This window comes from Drosophila grimshawi, unplaced genomic scaffold, assembly GCF_018153295.1.
Source record: "Drosophila grimshawi isolate 15287-2541.00 unplaced genomic scaffold, ASM1815329v1 contig_44, whole genome shotgun sequence".
NCBI lineage: Eukaryota > Metazoa > Arthropoda > Insecta > Diptera > Drosophilidae > Drosophila > Drosophila grimshawi.
In genome coordinates, this window is record NW_025063240.1 from 7,382,131 (window position 1) to 7,404,718 (window position 22,588).

At 37.9% G+C, this 22,588-nt stretch overlaps 1 protein-coding gene across 1 annotated transcript in view; it reads right to left on the bottom strand.

Moving 5' to 3' along the window:
* Window positions 1–4,752: 4,752 nt before the first annotated feature.
* The window catches only part of LOC6557453, a 63,681-nt gene continuing 45,845 nt past the window's right edge, over window positions 4,753–22,588 (bottom strand). Inside the window, exons 18-25 of the mRNA XM_043215333.1 lie at window positions 22,480–22,562; window positions 20,610–20,796; window positions 17,760–17,900; window positions 12,248–12,342; window positions 10,849–11,004; window positions 9,187–10,812; window positions 7,017–8,333; window positions 4,753–5,128 (exon numbers count right to left, since the gene is read on the bottom strand). Coding sequence (XP_043071268.1) covers window positions 4,979–5,128; window positions 7,017–8,333; window positions 9,187–10,812; window positions 10,849–11,004; window positions 12,248–12,342; window positions 17,760–17,900; window positions 20,610–20,796; window positions 22,480–22,562 — 3,755 coding nt within the window. The 3' untranslated portion in view covers window positions 4,753–4,978. The remainder of the gene's footprint in view (window positions 5,129–7,016; window positions 8,334–9,186; window positions 10,813–10,848; window positions 11,005–12,247; window positions 12,343–17,759; window positions 17,901–20,609; window positions 20,797–22,479; window positions 22,563–22,588) is intronic.

Sequence of the window (22,588 nt, forward strand, 5' to 3'; positions counted from 1 at the left end):
ACGCTCTAAGTTTATTTGCAACGTCTGCCTTTACATTGCTTTCGCTTCCGTTGAGTTGGCTCAATGTCTGTCCCGCTACCACTCATTCCTCATTCCTCATCCCGAACCATTCCTCAACTCGATTGCTCGTTCACCTTTGGCATTTTGTATGCTGCGACAGCTTCCGCGCAGCAGTTGCAACAGTTGCTGCTGTTCTTGTTGCTGTTGCCGCTGCTGGTGCTGCTGCTGTTATTGCTATTGCTGTTGTGATTGTTGTGCCATCAAAATGTGTCATTGCTTTTCCCAGCCTTCTGAACTACTCTTTACTCTACTCAACTACGTTCTCTTCAGTTCCGTGCTGTGCGGTTCGGTGGGGTTGTCGTAGTCCATAGCATATGAGAACTACGCTTCGTGGTGATCAGAGCAGCCATTGACAGCAGCCTCGTTGACATTTTCGCCATCGTCATCGTCATCGTCAATCAGGCAGACTGACATGGAAATTATGAGAGTTTGTATTTTGGCATACACGAATCGACCACCGACGATTCCCCGACTCCAACCATCCATAGTAGCACTATTCGTAGTTGTCGCATTTGAAGTTGCTGTTGCAGTTGCACTTGTTGTTGCACAGAGTAGTGCTTATAATTTATGCGCGTGCTGCTGTTGCTGATTATAGCCCCAAGGCTGATTTCTGTTGCTGCTCACGTACATTATGCGACGTACAATGCACTAGGAGCAGCCTGGCAACATGCAAATCATACGCACAGTTGTACACAGAAAGGTGTTGCATCTCAAAGTAATCACAGCATTTGATTAAGTATTTCGGAATCTTTAGTTATACGTGTTAAAGTTTATAGCACAAAATTCACCTATAAATCATATGCATAAATGATGAATTCAATAATTTTAATTTGCCATTTTTTTTACCTATATGTAATTGTAAGTTTATTGTTATCATTATATTAATTAAATTGAAGTCAAATAACAATTGTTATAATTTTAGCTTGAATTGTATCGAGTTGAGTGCATTTAAAGGTGGATATATCGCAATATTAAATATAAATATAATTATGATGTTGAGTAAATACTTAACCAATTTTCCTCAAAGTAAAATACCTTCTGCTTTTAATTAATGTTCTCCTAAGAATTCGCCAATTCAGATCTGGTTTTCGTGAGTACCCAACGCTTGTTAAATGACAACTTTAGTGAACTCTTCGACCACATTGCAGATGGCATCTGCTTTTGCGAGATGGCCAAGAGAGTCGAAGCGTTTGTTTTACCTGAGCTCCGAGCTAACAATTCTGAGTCAGTTGGCATTTTATTTAAGTTGGCAAAGTTGAAGTGCAGTTTCGTAGCCAACCAGATACTGAAGGTGACCCAAGCCTGTTGCAGCTGCAGCAACCAATTGCAGCTGTGGCTTTAATTTAAAAGCACATTAATTTTGTCTGTGAAGGCGTAAAAAGTTTGTGAATAGCGAATGAATGAGTGCAGAAGTTGAACTAAATATGTGTGAGTGACTGTGTGGCAGGATAAAGTAGCTGGCAAACTGACACAATGACCGAGTGGGCAGTACAAAAAGCGGACAGTCTGCAGGCATATTGTTTGACAACAGTTGGCACCATTAAATGTCATGTACTCCGCACTCCACTCGACTCAACTTCATTTTGGTCGACGACTGTTTTGTTATATATTCTCTCTTTGTCTGTCAGTCTGTCTGTCTGTCTTTTTGTCTGTCTCTGCAAATGTTTGTTTGTGTGCCATTTGTTTTGCATACTTTTCGGCGCCATTAACAGCAGACAGCAATGCAACAACACAAACAGACAGCAACAGATCTGTCTATTGTTGTTTTTGTTTTAAAAAATATGTAGTTCTGTCTGCCAATGCAATGTGTCATTAGAACGGACAGATACTTTGGGCTCACACACACAAACATGCATTGAAAATTGACAAGAATACTCGACTTAGAGTTATCTTGTACTTGAGTCAAAGTTTTATATTCTCTTGAATTATAAAATTATATCTACAAACACAAAAATGTGCTCTTGAGAATGGAAATTAAAATGTGAAATTAGAGAAAATCAAATTTTATTCATGATTTCTCATTTTAAAAAACATATTCAAACTAAAAATATATTATTTATTTTATGTGAGTTTTCTTTTGCATGTGTGTGTAACGAACTTTCTTTTTTAAGCCACCCTTTGTGGTCGATTTAATTAGTACAGGGTATGACAAGGCACAAAAGTTGAGATAAAAAGTTTGTCCTTTGCATCTCAACGGCAGGCGGCAGGTGTTGTTTGTCCTGCTGACCATTTATTTAGGGGTCACTGCAAAGGCGAATTTGGGACCATTAGTTGAGCAGCAGTTGAACAGTTGAATTCAAGCTAGCAGTATTTGTTTTTGTTGCTGTTGTTGCTGCTGGCCCACCTCCTCAGTGATTGTTGTACAAGGCTGCCAACGTGCTCATCGTGGCCCGGCAATTAGCAATTGGCTAGCAAGGAGGGCACGAGGATAGCGGTTAGGTTGCCCGGATAGCAGCTTGTTTTTTGGTATTTGAGTTTTTATGAGCTCACTAGGCACGTAATTGTTTAGAAAATGTGTGGCAAGAAATGGCCAGTGCTGGCCAGTGTCAAACTAAATGCGCTCAAAGAGAGAGTAAATTGTTATTAAAATGCTGCTACGGCTTGTTCGTTGTGGTTCGTACTCCAAATCCAATCGAATCAATTTGAACTATTCCAATTCACCTCTGCCATTGGGGTTAAGCCACTAACAACATTGTTGCACTCATTTTGCAAGTTATAGTTCGAAACAATAACAACTTAACCGAGAGTTGAAATGCAGCATTAAAAATTAAATGTAATTCAATGACATTGCGGAAATGAATGTGGTTTGTCTTGTGCATGTGTGTGTGTGTGTGTGTACTTAACCGGAAGTGTGACAAAAGTGAAAACTTTTTATTCTAGTTAAAACAGAAATGAATTTGAAATTCGTGAATGTTGGCAAATATTTACCCAAAATTTGAAGCGTCAATTAATAGACGCAACGAGGCGAGGCCAACTGACCTCGACACGGATGCAGCTGTGTGTGTGTGTGTGTGTGTGTGTGTGTGTGTGTGTGTGTGTGTATTTGTGTGTGTATGCGTATATGGAAATTAATGTGTGTGTGTTTGGCAGTAACGGAAATGACAGCGCTGCAACGTTGCAGGAAGCAATAACCGAATTCAGTTACGTTGCACGGAAATGACACACGGGATGAAAATCGAAACGAGGACGAGAAGAGCATCAGAATGCGATGGGAGTCACATTCAGATCCGTGTGTGTGTGATCCCCATATGCGTGTGTGTGTGTGTGTGTCGTTTTTGGATGCACTTTCCGAAACACTAATATGCAAAAATTGGCAAATTGTAGTCTGATTTTGATTCTTTCAATTTGCATGCTGCATGCTGCAAGTGAAGCACAGGCAAATATATTCTCAATAAGCCAAAGTCGAAAAACAAATTATTAGTCAAGATAATTGGATTCTAGTAGCCAATAGAATTACATGCTTCCAGATTCCAAGATTAACCAATCTAAACTTATATATTATTCTGTCTTATTTAGTTGCTAGAAAGTTGTTTACTTACTTCAATGCCGTATAGAAGATGTAATAAATAGACAAGAACTTTAAATTTTACAATTTATTTATTTACGTTTTCTTCATCATAATTTACTTTACTCGTATATTTACGGGGTTCCTTCAATCTATATATGTATGTGTATATAAGTACTTGAGTCTAAGTTGTTTACTTTCAATTTAATTCCACTTTTTGGTTGCTCTCTGCTTTCCTATTTATTTTTATTTTTGCTTGTTTGTATTAGTTTAGGTTTAGTTTTATTTGTTTTTTGTTTTTTTTTGCCGGCATTTGCAAGTAAATGCTGATTTATAATTTATGTGTATAATTATACAGTAATGTATGCATGTATGTATACTATATGTTTTTGTTGTATTTCACATAATTAATAATAAATTATATTTATAATTAATTACAATAAATTGCATAACAAAATTCATTTGACGTTCCGTTAATTTAAATTATTTATGTTCTTCAATTTACAATAATTCGGTTTTTTAGGAGACCATTTCTTTTTTCTTTTTTTTTTGTTATGTATATAAACAGAAAACAATGTAATTAAATTTTAATGCTTACTTCTTTAGTTTTTGTTTCATCTTTTCACTAAAGCAGCTAATTTGTTGAATGTTGTTATGTTTAATGTTGTTTTCGATGGCTTTTTCACTGTTTGCTGTCAAGTTTTGTTGTTGTTGTTTTATTCATTTTTTATTATGCATTTGGGACCTGTTAGCTAGTTTTGCGGTTGATTTTGAATATACAAAAAAAAATTGTTTGCTGTTTTATATTTGCTATTCTTTGTTTAATCGTTTAAAAAAGACTATGGTTGGATGCATAATAAATTTGTTGGTTTTTATGTTGCTCCGTTAATTACTTTTCGATTTAAATTGGTAATTTTTTATTTATTATAGCTATTCGCTTTTTGTTGCTAAGTACAATGCCTGCTAATATTATTTGATAAGTGATATAAATGATGCAATTCATTTGTCCTTTTTTTTTCGTCCTTTACATATCTGCTGCTGTTAATGGGGCTTGATAATGCATGTGCATTGCCTGTCAAAATATTTTGCTAGTTAATTTGCTGCGTGACTTACATTTTAGATATTTTTAATTTATGTGTGTGTGTGTTTTTTCTTTTGTATTTATTACTTTATTTTGTATAACAATTACTATCATTTTGTTTTAGTTTACATTTATAAAGTTAAGAAATTCGTTATTCATTTGCTTTAAACAATTTTAGATTTAAAATTTATGGTTTTCATTTTTTTGTTTTACAGAAGCTCAATCGTCCGCATATCGCTTGTTAAGTACTAGAAACAATAATAAATAACATAAGTCGACCGAAATGCACTGCAAAATGTTTTCTTTAATTAGAGTATTTGGTGTCTCCAGCATTATTTCTTCTGCTCCTCCAAAGCACCCGTTTTCTTGTTCTTTTTGACCTGGGCATATAGTGAGGCGGCCTTATAATTGATGGGCCCATAATGCTGACTCTCGAGATCGGCATAGATGAATTCATCATCGAAACTTGCGGCATTTAGTGGCTGTATTTTTTTGGTATCGAGAAATGCAAAGTATATTGTGTTTAAATCAAAAATCGTATATACAATCTTCCATTAAATGGAACATGCTTGAAACAACTGTTAGAGAGCGCACTTCTCATGCATAGTATTAATAATCTATACCGCCTGTCGTATTTGTATATATAAGCAAATGAAAGAACTGGGCGAGAAAAGTGTGTGCTATATAGCATATCGAACGATTTTAAGAATCGGCATTGAAATCAGAATGACCATAGGATGACCATAAATAGCATTGACAGCAGAACGACAGTTGAAATAAATTATTAACATTTTACCATAACAGAAATACATATTTATTAAGTATAACTTGGAATATATACGAGTTATAGATTTACCTTTTTCTATTGTGACATAAAACATTTAGCTGGCATTTTAATTTTAGTTGAAAGTTATACAAAAAGAATTTAGAATATATAGGTATTGCTGCCTTTGTATGGATCCTCAAAATCGGACACATGCTATAAGAAATTAATATGAAATTTAGAACACACTTCAATTACTGGTATTTCTATTATAATTTGACTGGTTAGCTTTGTATTGTGGCAGATGATTATGGGATTATAATAGGCTTATCTGTAATGACGGTCAAGTGAGTTTTTTCTTTTCTTTTATAAATGAAGCTTTGGTATTTCTTTCCTTAGAGAAACTATAGCTTAAGTATACAAAGTATATATTATCAAGTATTGCGCTTAAATTATATTGAAATAACTATAGTATGCTTGGCTCCTGTTTGGTTTTCGCTTCAATGGTGTTTTTTATTTTATTTTCTCATTAATAAATTAATTATTCAAATAAATAGCTAATGCATCAACTCATCGTCGCTGTGTCTAGTTGCTCCACAAGTTTCTCAGTTGTCGGAGAAAAAGTAAATGCAACTAATCATCGAATGATTTCTATATACAATACGAGGGCTTACAGATAGGTTCTCATATACATACATATCTAAATTGTTTAAATATTTATTTGTATAGCTTTACACAAAACTACTTCAAACTTAACACACATACAGTCAGAGTTGCCTTATTATCGAACTTAATTATTATATAAATATATATGTACCGTAATAGAATGAATCGGTTGTGCTTCTGGGAATGGTTTGTTTAGTTTAGTGTTAATAATGCTCAATGATTATTGTGAATCTAGATTTCTTTGTTATTTTTTTCCTGTTTAATTGTAGTTGAATTAAATAATATTCACTTGTTAAATGTTTAAATTTATGCTAACTATATACACTAACACTAAGTGCCAAAAAAAGGTGCAACTGTTGCACTTTGGACTTTCTGTGTATTCGATTTCTTCATATGGGTTGAGTTTTGGGCGTCTCTGAGGCCACAAATGTCCTATCAATAATTAATTGCTATATGAATAATGCATAGATGCGTAAAAAACATTGGCAAAAGTTGATGGAATGCGAACAGCAAGTGAACTACACACACTGAAAACCCAAGAATCCTGGAGACGAGTAAAGTGTTTTTGTTTTTTAAATTCTGCCTGGAATCGCTTTCTTAGCACTCGCCATATGGAATTGAGTACCTTTTGCTGAATGTGTTGATGATATTCTATAAACTATTGTATATTTTAGTTACTCGCTTAAGTTGACTGATCTTTCGACTGCTTATACCTTATTTCAAATCAAGAATTATGCTAGTTATAAATATGCAGTTGTCTTTTTTGTTTTATCTCTGTTTTTCCTCATCTCATCTCATCTAAATACTAAATACCTTGTATGCGTCATTTAGGCCTGTCTAACTGTCATTCATTTCCATCTTTCTTTCTCTCTCTCTCTTTCTATCTCAATCTATCTCTATCTGTCTATCTCTGTTGGGTCTGAGCGATTTGCATTCTAAATGTGGACTTCGCGATAGCTTTGAGTCATAAAGTATCTCAATGCGCCCGCAGTTGCATTCGCGATTGCTGCACTGCTCTGTGTGCTGTGGGCTGGTGTTGTGGGCGGTGCTGTAACATTGTGGACTGCTGTCTCTCTATCATCATCACCGTCAGCGTCATCGTCATCATCAATGTAGTTATCATCATCATGACTAACAGCATCAACGGGGTACTCCTCCTCGCAAAAGGAGTAGCCCAAATCCTCATCTTCCTCCACATCGGCAGGAGTTGCTGTTGTTGGTGCAACTGCTGCACCAATTGGCGCGCTTTGTTTGGCACTGGGTCGAGCAAACATAAAGTCCGGATGCGTTTTAGTTAGCACCTCTAATGCCTCTAATGAGGCGGCGGGATTTAGTTGCTGCCGCAGCTGATGTTGGTCTGTTACCTGCTCCTGTTTTTGTTGTTGTTGCAACTGTTGTTGCTGTTGTGCTTCGTTGGCTTCGCGTTTTTCATAATCAGACAATGTTGTTGTCGTTGGTGCTGCTGCTGCTGCTGTTGTCGCAGGTGTTGGCGAAATTGGCTTAAAGGCATGCCGTTCACTCAGCGCCAGTGGACGATAGATGAGAGGACCCCGCACCTGCTGTTGCTGCTCCTGTTGCTGTCGCTCCAGTTGCTGCTGCTGCAGTTGGCGTCGCAGCTGCTGCAATTTGCCATTGGCCGTTTGCGTTGTCTGGAAATGGAAAGTGTGATGTTTGCGCAATGGCAGTCGCATCGGGCGACGCACCACCAGGCAGTCGTAGGCTCCGTCCAACAATTGTTGCTGCTGTTGCAGCGACGTGGCACTTGGCATTGGCGGCACATATCTTAAATTCTGATTACAGTCGGCAGCAGTTAATTGACTTGCCTGCAGCAGCAATTCGTTTGGCATTAGCATTTGTTGTTGATGATTGTTGCCCCACCCCCCACGCCCACTCCCATGCCCAGGCCGATTGTTGTTGTTGTTGCCAATTTGTTGCGCTGCTGTTGTTGCTGCTGCTGCTGACGATGTTGTTGCTGTCGTGGCTTTGGAGCTGCAATGAGCGTTGGCAGCAAAGGCTTTAATGTTGTTGTTGGTGTTGTCGTTGTTGTTGGTATTAGTGGCATCGGCATCGCTGACAAAATGCCGTTTGATATGTGCGTAGGGGTCGCTGATGGTCTGTCGTCGTAATTTCTTGCTGCTGGCATCGCTGTTGCTTTTGTTGCAGCCGCTGCCGCTGCCGCTACTGATGCTGTTGAAGTTGGAGTTGCAATTGTGCCGTTTAAGTGCTAAAAATGGATTAGTGGCCAACAGTTGTGTTTGCTGTGATTAGTTTTGGGATTGCAACGTTTTCAATTCGCATGCAGTTGCAATTGTTTAATTGTTGTTGTCGTTGTTGTTGTTGTTGTTGTTTGTGTTTAATTGCAGCAGTTGTTGTGTAGTTGTATTTCCACCAAAATTATATTATTATATATATTTTAGCAAATGTGACATGTGAATAAAAACAATGGAAAATCATAAAATTAAATTAGAAAAGTGACATACACAATAAAATATAAAAAATTAGATGTGCAAATAAATAACGATTTATTCAAACATATTTCTTCCCCTTAAAGTTTGAGCCATGAGACGTAAAACTTAGTTTGATTTGTTTCCGTAATAACAGCAAAAAAAAAGAATTGTTCATTGAAAAAGTTATTATATATGCATATCTATACATTTCTGATCAGCCTTGCCAGCTGAATCTATGTGTCCATATTGTCCGTCTGTCCTTCCTTATCTACTATGCTAATCTTTGTCTCTCAGCTTTGAAGATATTTTTATATAAAGTTGTCTGAATGCATTTTCTTACTGCAGGTTGTATTTATTATGTATTTGGCAGTTAAGGCCAATGAGTAGAAATATTTGTTCTGGTCACCTTTGTATTTGAAAATCAATCAATTTAAGAAGTTATTCTCAATTGTTAATCCGTTTAATCTATTAACCAATCTCATTTAAAATTTAGTCAAAAAAGCTGTTACCTAATTTATTTCCTTAATTAAGAAAATTATTAGAACAAAACTGAAATTATGTGGAAAGTGGAGTGTAAGGTGTGTATTGCCACCAAGGTAATTGGGTTGCCAGTCACAGGCGCATTTTCGGCTGCAAATTGGCAAGGAATCTAAAATGTACGCACCTCATGCGGACCCACGCGATGTGGCAGCGGTTGCAATGATGTTGCTGTTGTCGAAGCTGTTGCTGTTGTTGCTATGCTTGAGGGCTTGCACTTGCCACGACTGGCAGCGCTTACGCTGCTGGCAACGGACAACATTGAGGCAGAGTGCGTTGGCTGATGTCCGAGCTGGTACTGCTCATAATCCTCGGGTGTTGTGATTTCCGGCGTTGGCTGCCTTTGATTCAGTTGCTGCTGCTGTTGCTGTTGCGGATGGCGATTACAGCGAGTGCTGACTGTGCCGATGCCGCTGCTGTAAATCGAATTGCTTGAGCTGAGCGAGGTGGGATCTGTGACTGGTGCCGACGATGCGGATTCATAGGACGAATTAATATTGTGTGCAGGTGAAGCAGCACCTGCCAAATGCTGCTGTTGCTGTTGCTGCTGCTGTCCTTCCACATTCATGTAGACAGGCTTGCGGGTGAGATTGAGTCCCGAGGATGTCGCCTTATGTGGCTTGGGTGTGCGTTGTCCCAGCGCCGTTGGCAGTTGAGACTCATAGGAGCTATTTGATATGCCCGAATCGCTGCGATAAATGCTTAGGCGTTCCGGTTCCATTAGCTGAAAGTCAGCAATGCCAGCGGATGCTGCATCAGCCTTTTGCTGGTGCTGGCGATGGTGATGTTTCTTCTTATGGCTAGCCGAGGCGACAACAGCAGCCGGCTGCGTATGAAGCTGCACAGTTGCCAAATTATGATTTAGATTTGGATTGTGACTCAGATTGAGATTGTGAGTGATGCTGCTGCTGCTGTTGTCACCGCCCATTTCCATATCCATTTCGCCACCGCACTTATCCGCCACATTCTCATAGACGGGCGGATCATAGAGGCGCATGGGCTTGCCGTTGGATTCAATATCGCCATGGCTACCACCAGCAAAGGAATGATGCCGCTTGCACTTTGGCCCAGTTGTTCCCGTTCCCGTTCCCGTTCCAGTTCCAGTTGTCGGCGTCAGTGCCAGCGATGAATTTAAATTGTATGCTGGCTTTTTCAGTTTATTGCCGCCATTGGGAAATTTCAAGGAGTAAAATTTCTTATCCATATCCAAGCGCTCCAACAAGCTACCAGCCGTCGCCTTACCCCGCTTGCCACGTTGCATGCTGCCCTGCAGCAGCTCGTCGCCGACAGCATCGTATTTCTTAAAGTTGCTGGCGGCCAGAAAAGGATTCGTATTGAGCAGCGCTGAGGTGGGCGCTGGTGGTGGTGGTGGCACACGCTCAACCACCGCATAAGTTGGCTGATAATCTTGCTCGATGGCATTCAACAGCTGTGCATTTGATGCGGAGTTGGTGTTGAATTTCTGTTGCTGTTGCTGCTGTTGGGACTGTTGCTGCTGCTGCTGCTGCTGGGATTGTTGCTGCTGCTGCTGCTGCTGATGATGATGATGTTGTTGGTAGTATTCGGTGTAGCTTTTGGGAAAGCAATTGCTTAGATTATATTGGATTTGATCGGAGCTCGTCTCCAGCTGATCCATACTCCGGTTATGTGGTGCTGTAAGATGGGGCGGGGCTGTGCAGCCACGCCCGTACTGCAAAGTGTTGTACTGCTGCTGATGATGTTGCTGCTGTTGCAGATGTTGCTGCTGCTGCTGCTGCTGCTGATGTTGCTGCTGTTGCTGGTCGTAGTAATGTTGAGGATGCGGATGCGGATGCTGCAGAGTCTGGTGATGCTGCAGCTGCTGGTTGTTCATTGCTTGACCAATATTTCCATTTAGTCTCTTGGGTCGTGGAGCGACGCGCACCACATTTGTGTTGTTATTAAAATTTGTAGGGGTAGTAGAGAACTGCACATGCGATATGAGTTATAAGCGGCGTGTAAGAGTTAACAGCGTGAGAGAACGAGAGAGAGAGAGAGAGAGAGAGAGGGAGAACATTTGATTAGTTGTTATTGTTGGTTAGTTATGGATTTATGCTTTCTCAGTTAGTTACGAGTAAATTAACTGTGAGCTGTTGGCTTGTGAACTAGTTGAACTGTTGTGTGTTTGGACTAGCGAACAACACTGATGAGAGGGGGGAGATAGGTGTATGTGTTACCGATTCGAGGAGTTCAGTGTATTGCAAACATGCGAGCTTAACGGGAATTGTATTATTCAGGTATTATTCAAAATGATGTTTAGACAGATATTTATTTTGTTATTCAATTGTCCCACTTAAATCGCATATTTGCAAATGTGTAAATATTTGATTGAAGTTCCTTTAAATAATATACAAAAATGAAAAACTTGTGAGAAACTTACACTCTACGCATTACAAACTATTTAATATAGACAACATTATAGATTTCTTTACAAGAATCAGGGCTTAAAAATACCATAGATAAATACCAAAGCCAGGAGAGAAAAAGTTAAAAAAAAAGAAGAAAAATAACAAAAATTCACTTGACGACACATAAATCATGATTATTTCCGTTTTGGCAATTCAAGCTTTTTTGATGTTGCTTGTAATAAATAAATAAAAAGTAAGAAAATGGGAAAACAACGAAAGAAAAAATGACAATCAGATGACAAATGAATGATGAATGAGAGACATCATTAGGCAATGGAAAGCAAGGAGTTGAAAGAGTAGGCTTGTTATATACTACTCGTAAATAGATAAGATAGACACCTCTATACATATACATATATATACAAATATATATATATATATACTTATACGGTACTTATATCAAAAACAAAGTATTGAGCTTGAGTTTTCTCTTTGGTTTAACGACAAACAAATTACGCAAAATACCAACTTAAGATGAGAAAGATGGCATAACACTAAAGACCAGAGAAACAATAAGTGAGTTACAAGATAGACATAGACATAGACAAGAGGCAATAGACTAAGATGAAGCTTGGACTTAAACATATAGTACTTGTAGTACAATATATAATACGAGGCGAGATTAGCAATGTGTGTCTATGTGTGTGTGTAGGTGTGTGTGTGTGTGGGTTTGGATGCGTTGCTGAGTGTTTGATCATTAAATATGTTTTGTAAAAATATTCATGGCTATGTATTGGACAAACAGAAAATGGTTAACTATACCTTGTTAGGTGCCGTTTGCAGACCATGAAACGGTAGATTCTCATACTCGCCAGGTTCCGTCAATGGATCCCCCAGTGAAGACGACTTGTCGTGTACTATATAGTATACGTATACGGATCGGTTGATTTTGGCGATTAGCGTTGGGTATTTGGTTTTTTTTTTTTTGTTTTTATTTTCGTTTTTTATTGAGGAGTGTTTTTTTTTTTTTTTTTGTTTCGATGTTTTGGTAAATTAGGAGCAAATGAGATAAAAACGAAAATATTTGGAAAAAAGAAGAGAATTCAATTAGTCAATCATAAAATCAAAAACACTTTAGTCTAAAATCATTTCACTAAAATTAAACTTAAGCACCTAGACTAATCTTTATTTTCTCATTCATTAACAAATGGAAAATCTATAGAAATTAAAGATACATAATATATATTTAATATTTGTGTTTTATATGACTTAATGATTTTTCATATTTTTGATTATGTTATAAAATCATGCAGAAATTGAAACACGCTCGGGAAAAAACAATTCACAAGCAAGCAGACATGGAAAACATTTAAAAAGTGCAATACAAAAACAAATAAAAAAAGAATATATATATTTCACGAATTGATAATAAGAACATCGAGATTTGTACTAATGACAAGTTCTTGATTGCGTTAGCTGATGTTCATTATTAATGGCTCTAGTAACGATTGAGGCTATGGAGCAATATTCAAATCTCTTACTTGTCTCTTTGAGCTTAAATGAGGACCTCGACGCTTGATTCGTTATAGTAAATTACTTACACAGATTAATTGTGGTACAAAGAGATACAGATTAGATAAATGAGGAAAGAATTGAGTGTACTTATGTGTGTAAATGTATGTACGATTGATAACGATGTAATATATGATGATGAATGTGTTACGACCTTAGGCAAAAATCTCAATAAATGTATATATATTAATTTAAAAATACTCTTCTGAATTTACAATCTATCGACTGCCAAAACGATTGAACAGGTTACTTAACAAAAAATAATAATATAGTAAACCTTGTTAGACCATTTATTCAATTTATTAAAATTGCAATTCAGCATTTTCAATGGATCTCCAATTGCTTTTCAAATAAATTTCTATGCCCTATAGCTGAAAGTACATATCGGACATTCTGTTTGGCGCTGTTTTGGCCAGTCACCTTTGGCTAATAATTTTACACACGTTGAGGGAAAGTCACGTTGAAAAATGTTTCCGAAAAATGTACATAGTAATACAAAAGCAGTATATGTAGACAGGCTGAACGGCATGAAATTCAATTGAAAAGCACAATCAATGTAAATGATTTATGAGTAGAGTGTAGATGGGCGTGTGACTGAATGTTATATATATATATATGGATATATATGTATGTATATGAGATGACTTGTGAGTTTTTCTTCTTACTTTGGACGCGTTCGACCTTGTTTGGTAATACCACAACGGTGCGTTTGAGCAGTGGTGGGCAACTGCCACTGTTGCTGATGGGTATATTGCTGCTGCTGACCAACGGCTGATGGCCAGGGCCACGCCGCAACAGCGGCAACATGGGTGGCGGTGGGCGTGGCGGGGGCGTTGGACACTTCAATATGCCCTGTATACGCTGCGGTTGCGCCAAGCAGCTCGCGCCAGGCCCAGCGTGGGCTACTGTTGCTGCTGCGGCGGGTGTGGCTATTGCTGCGGGTGTTGCTGTTGCTGTTGCTGTTCCTGTTGCTGCTACTGTCGTTGCGGTGTCTATTGCCGACGTCTTGTCTAATAAAGGCGCTTGAAATGTCACAGAGGCATGTGATTGGACACCGCTGGAATTGTGAGTTGCTGTTGCTGCTGTTGTTGTTGCTGCTGCTGCTGTTGTTGCTGTTGTTGCAGTTGTTGTCGTTGTATTAGTTGCTGCTGTTGTTGGCGTCTTTTTGTAGGTGACTAGCGATACGTGAAGATACATATGTGTGTGTGTGTGTGTGTGTGCGTTTGGTGTATGATTCGCAATGTGAGCAACATAAAATGGCAAATCATAAATAAGAAATAAAAATCATAAGTTAAGAGTTCATTTTCGAGTCGTTGGAATGTCATTTTGCTTTTACCACTTCCACTGCAGCGAATGCCCTTAAGACGATGCTGTGCCCCAAAAGGGGATTCGTGATTGCCACGCCCACGCCAGAAGGTCTGCAATAGACCCACATGACTGCGTTGACTGTCCCGGGTTCCATCATCTTTACCGTTAGATCTTTTCGCTCGTCGAAAAACAAAGTTCAAAATGCGCTGCATATTGCTGGGAGGAGAAGCAGCTGCTGCTGCTGCTGTGGCTATTTCTGATGTTGCTGCTGGCATTGCTGTTTGGTTGTCCAGGCAGGCGGTAAGCTCTGGCACCTGCTCAGCTGTAGCTGCATCTGCCGATGGCAAGACAACGTCAGTCGGATTAGTCTTCGTCAGCCTACTATTGTCTATGGTTGTTGCTGCTGTTGCTGCGGGCGATGTTGCTGCTGTATCCATCACCGACACCATCACCTCGGTAAGCATTGTGCTATTTGAGTTAGTTTGGCTATCGTTGAGCACTGCGCTCAACTGGGCGGACAATTGACTCGCATTCGCAATGGGATTTGTGCTGGGACTTGGATTCGGTTTCAGTGTCATGCGATTTACGGCGAGATTCTCTTTGGTGTCGCTGCTCACGTGCAACATGACACCTGGGCGCAGTGGCCACCGTGGCGGCGATTTCGGCACTGTCGCATGCAACGATATATTTCGTATTGTGGGCGGTGGCGTTTCCACCTCATTGTTGTTCTCCATTGCGACGAGCTTTTGTTGTTGCTGCTGTTGCTGTTGCTGCTGCTGTTGCTGCTGCTGTTGTTGCTGCTGTTGCTGCTGCTGTTGGGGCAGTAGAGTTGCGGGCAACAATGTGGCTGCAGCCGTAGCCATTGTGTCTTGTGTGGACGGGGCAACACCTACTTGCGGCGAAACTGGCTGATATGATAGTACACTGTGATTTACAATGCAGTTGTGAATGGGTTTGCGTGGGTGTGTGTGGATGCGTTTATATGTTGTTGTTGTCGGTTGCAATATCAATTGCAATCGCAATTGTTGTTGTTGTTGTTGTTGTAGTGGTTGTTAAATATTTGGCAAAGCGGGTGTGTAAATGAAGCAAGCGAGCGACAAACGAGTACACATCGATATAAACAAGATATACGTATGCGATAACACAAAAGATACATTTGTTTATGTTGTTGTTGTTGAATATGCAACGAAAAAGTAAAGTTGTGTGAAAATAAATATAGCAAATAAATCAAATTAAAATTGTGTCGGATTTTAGCAATTCGAAATCGAATTATTACTTAGAAAAATTCATGCAAATAATGTCTATAGTTTAAAACTTTAAATGTTTTTTTTTTACAGTTTTCTATTTATGATTTCGTTTTTAATAATTATATAAACTTTTGACTTGAGCTGCATAAATTATTATTAATATTTATAGGTATTATTGAGCATGGACCAACTGGCTTAAAATTGGAATAAAATAAAACGTTGCTGCCTCTTTCAAAAAACGTTTAATAAAATTCTTTATTAATAACTGACAGAAGTCAATAACTCTGAAATTAATTCTAACTATTTAGATGGTTTCGATTTAAAACTTAATAACTTGCGGAAGCTTATTTTGATTCATTCATATTTTTAAACAGAATATTCAGACATTTAATATTTCGTTTTATCACCAATAATTATTTGAAAACTCTGAGAGAATATATAAATATATATTCTGAAAAGCATTTAAAATCACTCTTAAATTCTCACAAAATCTGATATATGTAACATTTATGTAATTATTCTGTAAAAATGTAATATTGTCAATATACTAAGAAATTTAAAAAGATAGTGAAACAAAAAAAGAAAGCGTTATTCAATTTTGTCCAATATACTTCAATTTACATATGATTTATAGGAAGAATAATGCTGCACTTACCTTTGATTGGCGCTAATGGATACTTCCGTATGATCTTTACCAAATGAATTTAAATCAAATGTCGTTGTTGTTGTTGTTGTTTATATGATGCAAGTGTGTGTGTGTAAGTATGAATATTTGTAGTTTGTTGTTGTTGTTGTTGATGTTGTAGCACAATGTAAAGAGTTTGACGCATTTTGTTTAGTTAGCATTGTAAGCAGCATTTAATGTAGTGTTTGTTGTTGTTGTTTTTATTGTTGTGGTCATTGTTGTTGTTGTGGTTGTTGTTACAGCGAGCAATTATTAAGTGAAGCAGCAGTAGAGACAACAATATATAATAGTATATATGCACAAGTGTATGAGTCAGATAGATACATAGTTAGCGGTAAATAATTAGTTAGAGCGGGATGCCAGGCGAAATTAATTAAAAATGTTGCAGGCAAAGCAAATGATAAGGAAATAAAAAACGTTGACAACAAACAGAACAGCAATTTAATTTTGTTGTAGTTCGTTGTGGTTGTTAATTAGTTGTAGATATTTTTGTTATTGTTGTGGTATTGCAATTAATGGGTTTATTTTTTTTCGTATTCATTTTTTTGTATGTGTGTGTATTGATGTTCCAGTTATGTGGTTGTTTTTGTTGTTGAAGCATTAAACATTGATGCAGCCAATTTGAATTGTCGTTCATATAATTTGAATTATACATATGCAAGGCGTTATATAATTGAAAATGAAAATAAAAAATAAAATAATAAACATAATTATAAATTATATATTATTTAAGAGGTATTTTTCTTTGTTCGTTAAAATGTTGGCAAACAAGCATATAAAAAACTGAAAGTAACATCTGCTTTACAGGACGTTATTTATTATGGACATTTCGAAAATGTTTTCAAATAAGCTTGGAGTTGCTATGCATATCAAGCAGCACCCTGTATAGACTTATGTTTTTCATTTTATTGTTTAATATATATTCAATTCACTGGCACAAAATAAATACTTTAACGCACAGCACATAAGCTTAAGTCCAGTAATTAAAATGCGAACAAAACAAACAAAAAACCAAAGGCCTAATTAATGGAAGAGCAGTGAAATTTAATGTGAAATGCATTCAATTGAGAAAAGCTGTGTAATTTAAATGACATAATTATATTCTGAAATCTTTATGCCTAATTAATATTTATTCAATAGTAAGTAAGCTGTTCCAGTATGCTGTTCAGTCATATAATTGGAGTTGCATGCTTAAAACTTGTTTCTTATGCAGTTATTCGGAGAAATACCCATGCAAAGTGTAATCAGGGCATGCTGCTTTTTAGGCAAAATTCAAATAAATGAAAAGTTTTAAATGATGTGGAAAATAACACCAGAAATATTCAATTGATGTTTTGTGGTGTGAGTCGTTCAAATATAACTTAAACTCATATTGTAGGTTTTTGTTTTGGTTCTTGCTATTGTTGTTCTTTTCGGATTATTGAAAGGGCCTTAAACTATGCTATGGGAAATTCCCATAACGACTATTCGCAGTCGATTTTTAGCTTATTGCTGTTGTTGATTTTGTTTTTGTTGTACTCACATTTATCCTGACGCCGACGGCGACGGCATATGCAAATAATGATGCAACAAATAATAATGACGGCCAGTAATAAGACCAATATGGCAACAACCACAATAATGAGAGTCGTTTTGTCCCAGCGCTGCCACCAGGCCAATTGTTCTATATAGAGAAAGAGAAAGGGAGAAAAGGGGTAAAAAAAAACGCATAGAGAAAGAGAGATGAGTATTAATATAGAGCATACTTGCATACTTTAAGCGAAGTCAAAAAAAAAAAGAGAAACTTAACAATACATGCAATTCTTTACAACTGACAGCTTAGCTCAGAGCTAAGCCCGATGTCTGCCTACTTAGCCACTTGACTGACTAACTGACTAACTGACTGACTGACTGACTGGTTGACTGACTGAGTGGAGTTGCAATTGCTGGTTGTCAGCTAACTTTAATTTATCAACTTGTCACATGGTTTTGCCATGCCACAGAGACCAACGCAGCATTAGGCATGCAGCAGCAGCAGCAGCAGCAGCAGCAGTGGCAGCAGTGGCAGCAGCAGCATCAGTTCCGCACATACAAATGCATTCCATGTTTTACTTACAAAAGTAAACCCCTCTCCCTCACTATCACCCTCCCACCCCCATCCACTGGCCCTTCATGACCACGCAATGTGGCATTGTCTTATGGATATAATTGTGCTAGGCAGCTGTGCAACAGCATCCTTCAAGCGGCTCGTCGTCCCTCATTGTTTTCCATATTTGCCATAATTCAGCTGTTTATCATCCAAACAAATGAATTGTCTTTGCCAGCAGCGCGCTCTAAATATATATGTATATATATAAAGAAGGATATATATATATATATATATGGGTGTGTGTGTGTGTGAACATATGTAAAGTGCCTTTGTTTTGTGGCAGCGTTTATCTCTGTTGGCAGATGTATTTGTTCTCCGAGTGTATTCACATATGTTATGAGCTATTCATTTTGGCATCGTGTGTGGATTCGCGTGTCAACAACATTTAGCAGTCAGCAGCCACTCCTTAACCATATCCACCCACTCCACCCTCCTATCTTATGCAATTAAACAAGCGAGAGAGCGACAAATGAAAAATGGCGGCTTTTAGTTTTAGTGGCGCGCATATGTCTATAAGTGTGTGTGCCTGTGTGTGTGTGCCAGTGTGTGTGTGTGTGTGTGTGTTTGTGTCTGCTTATGTGGATTAGTGTCAGCATGTGGCACAGTAGCGGCCTTTATATATACATATTTGTATGGCAACTGCGGCTGTGTTTATGCATGTAAAATAGTTGTTGTCGGTCCTTGCATAATTTACAAACATGCTAGAATTTCAAATAGCAGCGCCATCTACCGTTCACTATCATTATAAGTGGAATTTCATATTGCTTGAAAATTCTTAAGCAACTAACTTTGACTTTGTAGTGCATAAAATTCTAAGAAGTTAGACTCGTATTCACTACATAAATACAGATTAAAGTAAGCCTTCTATATATATGCAGTTCATAACATAATATTCGGGCCTCCTTCAATGTTAATTGGCATTTTGTATTATATCATTTATATATGTTAATAAATTAAGTTTTTCTTAAAATTTGTAATATTTTACTACAGTTTCTTTGTTTTAGTAATTTGGCATGCAACTACTACTTACTTTTTGGTCGCACTAATCAGATTAGAAGCATTTCAAATTCGTTAAATGTTTATTAGCATTAAATTTAAAAGCAAAAGGGGGAAGACAGAGAATAGTAAATATATTTGTTAATACATGGCGCTAACCAATTATTTTTAAGACAGGGTTCTTAACAAACTTGCAAACACAAAAATGTTCTGTATTTTCCACATGGTTAGCAATAATTTGGGTACTTTGCGAACTTAATAAAAACATTAGGGAATTTAACTCAAAATAAATAGTGAGATTTTTTCGGCATTTACCTTGCCACCAAATATAAAGTGCTGAACCAGCTGTTAATTATATAATAAAAAACCAAAAAGTTGACATAATTTCTTGAGTATAAATTATAAATATGATTAATGGTCGACAGTTGGTTTTTTTGGGATGTGAGTTCGAAGAGTTTGGGTATTGGGTCTGTGTTACCTAGGAACACATAAATCAAAGGCAATAAAATACGTCGCACAGCTTTCAAATATATAAAGTGGACCATATAAAAGAAAATCGTTGACGTCATCAGCTGTCAAATTTCAATTTCAATTTCAATTCAATCAATGAAATGGTATAAAAAGTGGCATAGTAAGTGGACGCAGTAAACTGGTAGATTAGAAGGGAGTTGGGCGTGGGGTGTTGGGTGTTGGGTGTTGGGCGCTGTATTTATTTGACAGACATTAAAATCGCTAAGGAAAATCGCAGGCCAAAAGAGAAAAGACGCCAAGCTCACGACTTAAGCAGCTGAAGAAAATCACAGCGCACAAAATAAGAAAAATAAAAATAAGAAATAAAAAATCGCGTCTGATTTTTGTGAGGAGCGTAAGAAAAAAGCGTAGAAGCCAATTTCCGTTTGGTTGTAATAAAACGTGGCGCATGTTAGAATACCAGGCAAGTAAGGCGCAGTTGGAGGACAGGTGGGGATTGGGATTGGGTTTGGTTGAAGGGGAAATGGGAATTGTTGGGTGCCAAACAATGCCCTAATTGCCTTAGCCAGCAAAGACGTGGACGCCATTTTAGTTGGAAGCGGATGCAGCTAGCCACCATTTTATGCAGAGCTTTATGCAGAAAAAGAAGCACCGGAAAACGGAAACAGATGAAGCAAATATTGACAGTAATCAGCTTCCGTTGCGTTGCCCCATACCCTCGTAACGTATTTTTTCCCCCCTCATTTTTTCACTTTTCGTTTTTGGAATATTACTCACCAGCAACTTCAATTTCACAGAATGCGCCGGGTCCAACGGAATTGTTGGCCACACATCGATAGGTCCTGGCAATGGCATAATCCTCCTGCAGTATGTAAAAGCTTCTGTCCACATAGGTCTTCTTGTCACCGCTGCCCAGCGTTTCGACTGTTTCATTCTCAGCTTTAATTGACCATGAAAAGTCGGCCTGTAATGGAGTGGGCAAGTAAAGTGATGAAACATTAGAAAGGAAGAGTGGAAATGGGTTGGAGTTGAGAACACACACACGCACCCATATATGTATATATAAGACCAGTGTGCGTTTGTATATGTGTATGCCTGTCTATGTCAAGTTCTGTCTACATCTATTTTTTCCATTTTTTTCCTATTCCTATTTTTACCTTTTTGGCCGTATTTGACTTTGGCTTTTCACTTTGCTCTTTGGTCATTCAGTTTTGTGTTCTTATTCTACGCATTTTTGCTTTGCTTCGCAATATTACGTATTCTTTGCATTCGTCGATTGTGTGAGTGCACACACACTGCTGAGACAGCTTTCAAGTTTTGGTTAATGGGCATTGAGCTGAACGATATGGCTGATCAAACGAAATTGCATTTGAAGTCTGAAACTCGGCTTATATTCGAATGTGAAATGCGAGCAATTCGTGTAGTTATGAATCTATATGCTAGATGAGCATAGTAAAGAGAAATATATCTTTAACCTGTTTGAGCCGTATCTACGTTAATCTTGTATATGCTCAATTCACCCAATGCACACCCAACTTGAATTCACATCAATTTCTTCTGATTGCGTGCTTCGTTATTAAATTTTAACTTTACGCCCGTTGAATAATTTCCAATCAAATAATTACAAGGCATCGACTTTGCTCCTTGCACACACGCACACACATATACACACATGAGTAGAGCGAGACTCGTTTCGCTGTGGTTACTGCCTGTGTGCGTGGCTATAAATCTCTGGGCCAACCAGCAGGTTATTCTGCCTCGCTTTCCTCCCTGTACCCCTTACGCCGCACCTTAATCGCCAGCACGCCTTAATTCAAGTAACGGCAAAGCAAATGCAATTGCAAAAAAAGAAAATAAAAAAAAATCAAAAATGGTAACAGGAGAAAAAAAAATGCTGCACTGATTTATGCGGCATGGCAAAAAGTGCGAACTCCAAACTGAAGTTGGGAGCCGAGTTTACAGTTGCTGCAACTGTTGTAGCCGGCAGGAGATCCCTGTTCCGGCCAAAACGTAAACTCATAAAATTGAAAATTCTTGCAGCCACCTGCATGAAAAAAAAAAACAACAAAAAAAAAAATGGGGAAAACCAAAACCCCTATCCGTTGGTGTAACCAGCCCTTCAGCAAGCGCCACAGAAGCAAATGCTTTCGTTATTACCATTCGATGGCCTGCAATGGGAAGACGAATGCCTTTTATTGTCGGTATGTGTGTGTGTGTGGTAGTGTGTGTTTGTGTCTGTGCCAGTGTCATGGTGTGTGGATGCCAGCATGGAACTAAAGTTTACTCTTGTTGTTAATTTGCTCTAGCTAGGAGTATTACTAAGCAATCGAGTTGCTTTACAAGATTAACAACTTTATCTACATTTCTAGAGAAATAATTATGGTTTTTAAGTTGGTTTAAAATTGAATAAATATACATATATAAATATAAGTCGTCTTAGACAAATAATTCATTGGTTTTACTCAATGCAAACAATACATGGAAATTATAGGGTATCTAAGCTACGACTTGTTCGCTTTGCTCTAACTCTGCACATACTTGTTTACTGTTGTGTGTGTGTGTCTCGATGGCGGATGCACACCCTTTTTTGAGGTCTGGCAACGCCCCTTTACCATCGCAAGCGAAGAGAAACACCATTGGCACTCACCTCTGCAGGATTTCCGTATGCTGTGCAAATTAGTGTATCCTGGTCATCGATCTCTTGCCTTTCTATTTCACAGCGTGGTGTAACTAAGTACCGCAAATAAAAAAAAAGA